The sequence below is a fragment of the Rhamphochromis longiceps genome, linkage group LG4, assembly GCF_057381845.1.
Source record: "Rhamphochromis longiceps isolate RC_006_pf linkage group LG4, R_longiceps_female_GT1.1, whole genome shotgun sequence".
NCBI lineage: Eukaryota > Metazoa > Chordata > Actinopteri > Cichliformes > Cichlidae > Rhamphochromis > Rhamphochromis longiceps.
The window spans coordinates 31,830,161-31,841,112 of NC_140560.1; the positions used below are offsets into that span (position 1 = coordinate 31,830,161).

The 10,952-nt window shown below is 40.8% G+C and overlaps 1 protein-coding gene across 3 annotated transcripts; it reads left to right on the forward strand.

The window, feature by feature from the left end:
- Positions 1-308: 308 nt before the first annotated feature.
- On the forward strand, positions 309-10,737 carry znf281a (zinc finger protein 281a). Of its 3 annotated transcripts, XM_085404549.1 has the most exons (8): positions 317-452; positions 1,555-1,614; positions 2,230-2,683; positions 4,124-4,225; positions 4,735-4,861; positions 6,682-6,765; positions 6,887-7,005; positions 7,119-10,737. In XM_085404549.1, exons 3-8 carry the CDS (start codon positions 2,279-2,281, stop codon positions 8,703-8,705), a joined length of 2,424 nt encoding a protein of 807 aa, XP_085260675.1. In that variant the 5' UTR covers positions 317-452; positions 1,555-1,614; positions 2,230-2,278; the 3' UTR covers positions 8,706-10,737. The 3 variants fall into 3 exon arrangements, with proteins under 3 accessions (XP_085260674.1, XP_085260676.1, XP_085260675.1); XM_085404548.1 differs by lacking the exon at positions 1,555-1,614 and having other exon boundaries at positions 309-452; XM_085404550.1 differs by lacking the exon at positions 1,555-1,614 and having other exon boundaries at positions 309-452; positions 4,738-4,861.
- Positions 10,738-10,952: the final 215 nt, after the last annotated feature.

The following is a 10,952-nucleotide window of genomic DNA, read 5'->3' on the forward strand; positions in this document are numbered from 1 at the left end:
TTTTGGTAACTGTGGCACTTTACCAATCTATATTCTTCTGTCCTATCTGGCTATTTTGTAATACCTTCAGAATTTAAAGGTGTTAAAACAAAGGCTTATACAGAAGTTGAAATGGTGTCTGTTTGATACTTTGCATAAAATACATTAATTATAGCGGATTCTCAAAAACTAATAAGGTTTATTTTGAAGGTTGTTGTTTTTTAAGACAATGAGTGATGTGAAAGTGAAAACCGAAATACTAGTACGGTAGGCTGTACGTGAACATAGGAGGTGGTTTGTTTTTTCTGTGTTTAGGACGCGTCCGCCTGCGAGACCCAGAATGCTCCGCGCCGAGCAAAGATGGAAGAACCCAGCAGCTGCGGGAGAACAATGTTTTGGCTCTAGATATTAAAAAACGGACAGCTGAGGGTAAACCACGCAAGCCAAAGCAGCAGGGTCATGGTCCTGCACCGGTAAGATAAATTTATAAAATCCAACTTTGGTTACAGGGTCGGCGGGAGCTGTGTTTGAACTCCTCGTACGGGACAGACAACAAAGCGGAGCGCAGCAACGTTACCGCTAGTTAGCGGCTAAGTTAGCCGTCTCGGCTAGTCGGGCGAGCATCATTGTTCGCTGGGGTTGTGTGGGCCGTTTGTTATGGGTCATGCCCGTGTTGTCGCTCCCATCGTTTACAATCGGTTAACTGTCCGGGAAACAAAGCCAACATTTAAAGAAGCCCCTCAATAATAGCACACGATGTAAGTTGTAGTCATTTATTTCATCTTCCGACTCAAAACAGCTTTTGTCCTTGATCATTTCTCCACCTCACAGATTTAGGTTGGCTTGTGTGTACCTCTGTGGTGATACCTGCCTCTAATTCAAATATTCAAACCCAGCGTTAAGAAAAAAGTACTTAACTAACTTTGTTCAGATGCTTTGAAAGAAATGTCTCTCTTCGTATTACAGTCGTTTTCCCATTCGTATTCGCATCATTCGGCGTTTTTCTCATCGTAAATCTGCTTGCTGTTATTGCATGGCGATATTAATTATTGCCTGCTCCTGCATCACAAAGAAGGGCCCCGCAAGAGTCGTTAGCCAGATGGTTAGCCAGGGAGCTAATTTCATAGAAGACGAACGGTAGTTTTCCTAAATGTCCATATGGGAGCACACAGTTTATCTGCTTTAGCGCATTAAAAAAACCCATAGTTAAGTACTTCGACTAAGTTTGATTTACTTATTTATTTATTTTATTTACAAAGTTGGATTTTTGCTAGCTGAGTTGGTTATTTCTGCTAGCGTACCCCAAGAGGCTGCAGGCAGAAAGCACTCGCGGAGTGGTGAGAGACATGTTCAACATATAATTGTATTTTTGTCCGGTTGTATTATTATCCTGGGAATCATAATGTCAACAGACATCTTAGCAAATATTGGTAAAATTAGATTTGGATGTAAATAATGACGTTTTAACTCCTGATCTTGTTCAGATGCGTGCATTTGGCTCCAGCCTGAGTATGTTTACATGCACACTAATATCTTGGTTATGTGTTAGATGTAAACATCCCATTCTGGTTTCAGAAACTGGAAATACTACCTGGAGCTCTCTGTGATGGAACTTGCTTTGTGGTCTAGTACACGGTGGGTCAGATAATAAACGGGTCCTGTGTTCATGCATTATCCTCACTATGATCAAAACTGGCATACTAGCATGTGCTCGGATCTGTTCCCCTTGGTTGCTGTTGTTTATGTAGCAGCCACGTAATTACACCATCAGCCTTTCTAATACAGCCCGTGTGAGCTCTCGTTGATAAGCTCATTCAAATAGGATGACTGGGTCAGACAGCACCATCAAACAGATTAACATACAAGTTCAATCCTGTCCCCACTTCTCATGTTGTGACCAGAACAGCTCTGGCTGTCACCTTTTTGTCCTGTAAAATATCGAGCACGCACACAGTAATTGGGAAAAGAATTTTGCACAGTGTACCACCAGCTTATTTGCACTTGTCATTGTTCGAGACTGTAGCCTTTTGTTGACCCACAAATCGTCACTTTAATCCGACTAAGCGTCTAGTTGTGAGATCAGAGACCGTGACACCGATTCCTGTAGGCTAAGCTTAACCGGCTCCATAACTGTTGTCTATTGACTATTATTTGTATGTCCTCACATCCTGATAGCTAGTTATAGTTATCCTTTAAAGTTTATTGTGATTATGTAATATTATAGTCCTGCTGTCATTCTTTTCCTCACAGGATCACATTGATTTTCACCACATAGTTTTCCTGCCCGCCAGCCTTCACCATGAGCATCATTCAAGACAAACTAGGGAATGAATTCCTGCGCTGCAACGGGAGCATGGACTCCAGTTTTGGAGCAGGCATGATTATGTTCAGCCATCTCCCACCTGTCACCAGCTTCACACGGCTGGCTGCCCATTCCGTAATGCAGGACCTTCCACCTCAAGAAATGATCCTGAAGAAGGAGCGTGACTCCCCTGATTGCACCATGGACAACCAGGCTGGCAGCCTGGGATGTGCAGGTGTGGGAGACTATGTTCACACTATAGGTATCAAGCAGGAGAAGCTGACAGAGCACGATTATCGCTTGCCTCTCTACCCTGGTGGCCTGGTAAAGAGCACAGAGCTGCTGGAGGTGAATGTTGGTAACAACCAAGATTTATTGGTGCACGATCTCAACATGGGCAGTGTAAGTATTTCTGAGAGGATTGCAGACTGTGATTCATTTCTAGCAGTTTTGTAAGTGAGTCATACATGTGTATGATTTTTTAAAAGTTGAATTTCTTCCCATTATCAGGTTATAGATACAAATATTTTAAAAAGTCATTTAATTTATTAAAGTAATCAATGGTTTTTCTTGAAGCATTTTTGAGCCTTCGCTGGACAAAACAAGAGAACAATCACTTGCGTTATTTTCTGAACTTATTCCCCCGAATGTACCAAAACAAAGATTTGCAATAACATTTAGAAATATTGAATTTTACACCATATATAACAAAGAAATTGAGCATAAAATCCTTAATTGTTTGTGTTCTAATCATAAGTTGGGCGTTAAATCTATTGACGGCATGAAATGCAAAGTAGTTTCTCTTTCTGGTTAGAAGGGTGACGTCATCCAGCCTCGGCATGAATGAGAACGTCGTGGCGAGGACACAGCTGTCTTGTTTGAGCACGTGCTTCATTTCAGATCTCCTTTGTGTTCATTCAGATACAAATATACACATCCATGTTCTCCTAACAATAGCAAGCCGTCAGAGTTCGCCAGTGTTGTTTATGGAAAAACAGCCAATTATTGTCTTCATTGAGCAGCATTCATTTAAAATTGATGTTTAACATTTTTTGTTACACAACATTGGGAGCCTTTAGAATCCACAGATTTTCATAGCAAGTTGCAGTAAAAGAGTGTTTTATAAATGTAATACTTTAAAAAAAGAAAAAAAAAGAAAAAAAGAAATTGCTTAATAATTATCATAAGATAGTGAAAAATATTTACATTTTACCAGATGTTTTTTTCCTTTTCTGGTAATAAACCAATGCCTACAAAATGTTGTCTTTTAAATACTCCATAGTCTAGACAAAATTGGACCCTTTTTATTTTGGTTGGACTTTCCCCAGATTGACCTAAAGACTGGGCTGATTTGAAAACAGCAGGTGCACCCACATTTGTCCCGCCAGCCTCCATATGGCAGTGAGGAGAGTAGTGTGCTTACTGGGAAAGAAATTGCAGGGCAGGAAGGCAAACAAATAGAAGAAAAGGCACTCATTTTCCTGTTCTCTGAATTAATGGCATTCGTTGCAGTGAAGTTTACTAAGAAGTTGTCATTTTGAATGTTTAGTTTGCAAAGTGTGCAGTTTCGTAAGAATAGTAGATGAAAAGTGGTGAGTTAGAGGCTGCTAAACCATAAAAGAACAATAAATTCTGCCCACTAGAACCACATCTTGCGCAATCACTTTCCAAGAGACAATTACAAGAGATTGTCCAAGCGTTTTGTTTGTTTGCATAAGCAGCAAACGTGGATCTGTTTGCGTGATAGTTTGAGACTGCAGGCCTTTAACCTTCAATCAAGTGATTTTTCTTGTCATGGCTCGCTCTCACGGCCCTCTCCCTCTCCTATTGTCATCCTCACAGCTGCCAAGTCAGTTAGAAAAGGAGCCCACTGGGAAAAAAGGTCGAAGGTCAAATGGTGATGGACAGGAGGGTAAACCAAGAAAGAAGAGAAGTGACGCAAAGGTTTGTCTTGTATTTATAAAACTGAATGCAACCATATTTTAGTTAGTCCTCATCACATCAATAATTATCACAAAGAACATACAAGTGTGCTAATTTGCTTTTGGCAGAAACAAAAAAAAAAAGAATGTCCGGGGGGGGGGGGTGCATAAAAAAATGATTGGCACAAAGTATTTTGTCTATTTCAATCAACTTTAATCAAAGCAATGCAAAGTGAAGTAATACAATCACTTTACATTTAATACAGTTTTGTTACTGGACCAGAGATTTCAATGTATTTACAAACATCTGTTTCATTTCAATTCTGTTGTGAGTTACATGGAGCTTTAAGTGCAAGTTGAGTTTAATGTTGAAAAAATAGATTATGCATTTTGAGTTAGAAGATTTTACCAATTGCAAAAAAGTGCAATATTTTTCAGACAGTGATATTTTAGATACATTCTGTAGAGAATGTATCTAGAGAAAGATGGCTAATTGTTACCCATCCCCCTCTCTCTTGTATTGTTCTATAGCAGTCAGTGATGCTGAATGCAGATGGAGGTAACCTGTCTCCAGGATCCAGGCCTCACATGTGTGAACATTGCAATGCATCCTTCAGAAGCTCCTATCATCTACGCAGACACGTTCTCATTCACACAGGTATTGTAGTGTGTCGATTTCACCACAGTGCTTAGATTTTTCTGCTCTGTGCATTTCCTTGTGGGTTATCTCAGTGGTTAGCACAATAAATACAAGGAAGGAAATGATGATGTCATTTGGCAGATGCTGCATTGGCCCATGCATCGTAGCTTATTGCTTTTCTACTGTAATATTATCTTCAAATAGTTCTTTGTCCAGTATTTACTAAGTGCTTTGGATTAATCAAATCTATTGAATTTGCTTCATTTAATAGAGGTTATCCCAGGCCATGAGCTTCACTGCTATCCTAACATTCAGGTTGTTTTAGATGCTCTTTGTTCGTGAAAGGCAAACACAAATATGATGCGAGGCCTATCCTCTACCTGTACAGCCTTTTATCACTACTCATCATAGGGGAACCCATGCCTTTTTTCTATAATTAAGCTTAATTGTAAATGTGTTGTTTGCTGCTTACAAGGGCACATGATCGCACTAGCTGCCACTTCTAAATTAAATCCATCTTCTTTTAAGGTTTTGTATTACAGTTTCTGGTTACAATAAAGCTTAATCCATTTGCTGATTGAAGTTCCTGTAAATAAAAATAAAATCCCTGTATGTGTGCATAAGTGCACATGCTGGTTAATCTTTCTGTCTCGTTATCAAGTAAAATATAATTTGGCTCCTCCAGACCTTGTCTGAGAAATGTTTTATTTCCTTTGTTTGCTCTTTGTCTGAATGTTTAGCTGTGGTGTGATAAATGTATCGTCATAGACGATAGAAAATTGATTAAAAGAGCAGGCCAGGAGCTAGTGTTAATGTGCCAGATCTCCTTTGGGGTGTACAGAGAGAAAACCCAAATTTCTATTGTAGAATTTGATGTGGAAGATCATCCCTGAAGTGCTAAGTGCAGAAGGGGCAGATTTTAGGAGTTTTCTGTTGAGGAGTCCAAGCTTTAAGGTGGCACATTTGATGAGGAGCATACCATAAGCATTATGTCATTAATGGGATTTTTGCTTCGTGAGTTAATCTACAGAGGTAAGGCTGACAATGCAGAGTTCTACTACACACTTAAGGTGTACCTTACATATCTCCCCATCCGTCCACTTTGTGTCACTTAATTGTGTCCGTATCATGGATTGTGTGTACCAACATGAGGTGGGTCTAAAGCGCAGAAGTTTTTGACCTGCACAAACATCCAGCTGATTCTCCAAATTTTCCTCCTTCCTTGAAAATGAAATTCACATTTAGTGTTTTGGCTTAATGGAGGTACACTAGTGGAGATTGCAGAGGCATAAGTACAAGAGGTCAGATCAGGACTTCCACAGCACTTTCTAAAAGTGGCAGGTGTGCTGAAAGTCACTCTGTATTTTCAGGAAGAGGATTTTTAAGTTGAGATTTGAATAAATTTAAATTGAGAATGGTCTTTGATTTTTGTGCGCTGCTTCCTTTTTAATAAACAGACCTCATACATGCCTTTTATAAAAAGAAAAGTTAGAGAAGAAGTTTTTCTTTCTCTCTTCCTTAAAACAATGGGCTTTACTCTAAGAGGCAAAATTGAGAGAATAAGGTATGGTAAGCACCTCTGAAATCCAGTGCCGTGTGTTGCAATAGCAGTGACACACCCACACACACACATTTTGTGTTGAGTGAGCCAGGTATTTGTTCAAGCTGCCAGACTGCCAAAGTTGAATAAACACCTTTATGACACACAGACGGCTTGTAAATACTGTCCTCAATTGCGTAAGTTGTGCATGGGTACGTGTTATGTGTATATCCTGCTTTAAAGAACTATATCACATGAGTTATTATAACATCACAGTGATCATGTGATCTTATTTCAGGTGAAAGACCCTTTAGATGCACTCAGTGCAACATGAGTTTCATTCAGAAGTACCTCCTCCAGCGACACGAGAAAATCCACAGTGGTGAGTAATTTATGACAACTAATCATATGACCCAGGGGCCTAATGCAAACTCGAGTCATTATGTGTTTTTTACCACACTAAAGGATGACTAACCTATAGAGTGTCTGTTTTTGTGTAACAGGAGAGAAGCCATTTAGCTGTGACCAGTGCAACATGCGGTTTATTCAGAAATACCACATGGAAAGACACAAAAGGACGCACAGTGGAGAAAAGCCGTACAGATGTGAGACCTGCCAACAGGTTTGTGAACTAATTAAAGCCTCCTCTTTGCTATCCATCAAAAGGGTTTATTGGTACTGTTGTTATTTTAAAATAAGTTGAGTCATTTTTAAATGCAACTCGTGTTGTTTCAGTATTTTTCTCGGACAGACCGACTGCTTAAGCACAAGCGAACCTGTGGAGAAGCCATAAAGAAGGGGCTGGATCCTGGCATGATGGACTTGAGTTGTGTAGAAATGGGTAATGGCAGCTATGGGATCACTCAGGGAAATGCTGGGAGTGGCGGTAGGAAGAGGGGAAGGTCTAAAAATTCTGGAGAGGGAGGGGAGCGCAAAAAGAAGAAGGGAGATGGAGGGGGGTTGAGGGCATCCCACATGCATGGGGCTGTATCTGGAGGCTATACTATCCATGAATACTCACTGGAGAATCAAGCGGTTTCTTCCTCTACTGAGCCAGACCCTAGAATGCAACAAGGCCACAACGGCCAAGCTCCAAAGATGGCATTCAAAAAGGCCAATCGTAAGGGCTTGGATAAAGCAGGTCTGGGACAGGTCAAAGCAGGTACGTTGGAGCAGGGTGGGGGTATGGATGGCCTTGGGCTCCTGCAGGGTAATGGGGCTAAAGTCGGACCCGCCAGCAGCAATTACGATGACGCCATGCAGTTTCTGAAGAAGCGTCGCTACCTTCAAGCAGCAAACAATGCAAACGCCTCGGGACCTCCTGTAGCTGGAGGATCTAGCACTGAGTATGATGTAAGCATCCACTTGTCTTCCCAGCCTTCTGTAATCCAGGGTGGCATTTCTGGTGTAATGGACAGCGATGCTTCTCTTAGTCTTGACAAGTCAGGGATCCCTGATGAAGTGTTGCAGAGTCTGCTGGACCATTATGCCCAGAAACCTGATAACTCACACCAGGATGTTCACTTCGACATCAATGACCAACATGTGGCACTGAACCCTACCACATCTGATGGTGCTGACATCAGCCACAACACCAACACACCCAGCCCATCAGGAGACAAGACTGTGATGATGCACGAATACTCCCGCTTCCTGCTGCAAGCTTTGGAGCGCACCAGCCACAGTGCAGGCTTCCCTCTGGGACCTCCTGCCTCAGGACCCTTCACTGGTTCCCACCCAGGAAATCCCATCTACGCTGACAAGAACATCTACACTACGTCCCCACTGGAGTGCGGGTTTGGCCAGTCGCTGCCTTCGCTGTCCTCCTCTGTGCCAAAGTCTCACTTTGCGATGCTGACAGGCTCCTCACCACAGCACAGCTTCCACCTGGGCAGCCTGGAGGCCTCCACACACCAGCAGCTCACCCCTTCTCAGGAGCTCACCGAACAGATGGAGAAACAGCACTCCTCCACTCCCCCTTCATCCTACCAGATCAGCCCATCTGACCTGAGTAGCCAGAAGGACCACCCGCCTGTCAAAAATGGTACAGCGGCAGCCTACCCTCTGGCCCCCTCGCAGGATCTGGCCTCTCTGGACTCCTCTAAGCCTTCCTACCAGATTGAAAACTTTGCCCAGGCCTTTGGCTCCCAGTTTAAGTCAGATGGCAGAGGCTTGTCTTACGGCACTGACTCTGGCAGGGAGGTGGATCACAGGATACGGACACCTGTGTCTGAATTCTCAGGGTATAGTAGTTTGTTATCTGATGTCAATGAGCCAGTAAGTACAGGTTCCAAAACTCCGACAAGCCAAAGCTACAGATGAGAGCCTGAGAACGAGTAAATGCTCTGTTGTTAAAGTTGATGTCCTTATTTTAATTTTTCAGTGCTCCTATTTTATTATTATTATTGTTATTTTTTTAAGTGACATCTATATTTTAATTATACTGATGCTTTGTCTTTGTGCCCACTCCTCTTCCTGCAATGAGCCTGGAAGGCTTCCTGCAAATGCAAGTTTTTTATTATTCTTTTTTTTTTTAAGTATCTGTAATTTTAAGTTAAATATGTACTTTACTGTTTATTCTGGTCACATTAGTGACATTAGGTTTGGTCATTAATTATGAACTTTTTCAGTAAGTGTAGGGTAAGAGCCAGACGTATTTCTTTTTCAACGAGCTGAAGTGTTTGAGCAATCAACTTTACAACATAGAAATAACCACGATGGCAGGGATTAGCCCAGAATAAAACTAGCAAAAAAAAACAAAATAAAACGTGTTTGTCTGTTACAAGGTTAAAGTATTACTCAGGAAAAAGTGAGAAAGGAGAGGCTTACGAGGTGCAGTGAGCACTCTTTTCAGAAGTGTAAATTTGCGACTTCAAAGATGATATTTCTTATGTTTTATTACTTGTTGAATGAGTGTGACATAAACTGACTGCTGCCAGCTCACTTGAACACTGAGAACACTTTCTACTTGGCTATATAGAGATTATGGTACTTTAATGTCAATGTGAAACTCATGTTTGCTTCAATAAGGGCCATATATAAATACATATATCTATATATATATATTTATAAAAATATATATTATGTAAAAGAACAGTTTTAATCATTCTGGGCATCTTCCAATCCAAATTGAGGAAGAAAGGGGGCTGGTTCAGGGGTCAAATGTTGTCCTTGGTGTATTTTTGGAGAACAAAAATGATGTTAAGGCTTTTCTTTGGCCAATAGAGGTTGCTGTTGGACAGCGATAGAATGGCCTTCCCCTTTTCCTCTTCTGTTCTTCCTCTTATTTCAATTAGCACTTTGAACCGATTTCTTACATTGAGTAAAGTACCATGTCGGATCAAGGAAGCTCAAACATCAGACATGTTGTATGCAGATGGGGGTTCTTGGGGCTGAGCATATGGGATGAGGGGAGGGTTGATATGGGAAAACTGGGATTTGATCTTTCTCCTCCTGTTTTTAGGGAGGGGTTAGAAATGCTAATATTTAATTGGGATAATGTAAATGTAATTCAAACCCCCTAGTTTTAGTTTGACTTGTTACTCGAGTTTATCAGCTTTGCTTTCATATTGACTTTAATGACAAAATGTGATAGTGATCAAGTATTTCTTCAGCTCAGAAACATGTATACACATAGAGAAATATGTTGTATACATTTAGAGCTTTTGCTTGTGCTGGCAGTACCAAGCCTGTTTGTCCTGTTAGAAATTGGGTGCCTATTCCTTAGAAGTACAGCAACAAAATATTGTCTCGTAAATGTTTAATGTAATTTCTCGCTGGTTTGGAAATGTACTTTATGTAAAGACAACAACATAACAATAACTGCGCTGTCTTCCATAGAAACGACTGGCCCCGAATGCTGGAAATTATATCACTTTGCTGACCGAGTCGCTGAACCCCTTTGTGCCCTAATGGCCTCATTTAAGCAATCATCAAACATGGCAGACTGAATGCAATGCTGTAATATCTGAAATAATATGTTGCCATGTTGAGGCAAGAATTTGCCTCACGTATACCTCATATCACAGTAATCCAGGGACAAAAGGAGTGACGGTGTGACGTATGTAGCAGAAATGCTGTTGTGTGTGGAAAAACGTCATGATTCTGTGCGACTGTTTTAAAACATTTGTGTACATGACATTTGTACATGTGACCCATTAAGATGCTGTTTCTGTAAATGTCTCTTGCCAACCAGTGTTCAGTCTCTTAAGTTCAACCTCCTCTCGCCCTCACATCTTATTTTTGCCATATTGTTTCGGTGTTCTTGTTTACAAAAAATGTACGAAACACTACACATTACTGAATTGTTACCCCTGTATAAAATTAATTTTGCTACCCTTTTTTTTTTTTTTTTTAATAACAGCCAGATGTTTGCAGCTGATATCTTTCACTTTTATGTTCTTTCAAGTTCATGTGACACATTTCGCGAGGTTGATTGTCCAACGAATTAAGAACTGACAGTAGGAGAAAAATAATAAAAATTGTTACCAAGAAAACTGATTTGTTTCAAAGTTCTTATCAAATGTGTAGTTACTCATAATGAAGATCTTGGCACATTAGTGTAGTATA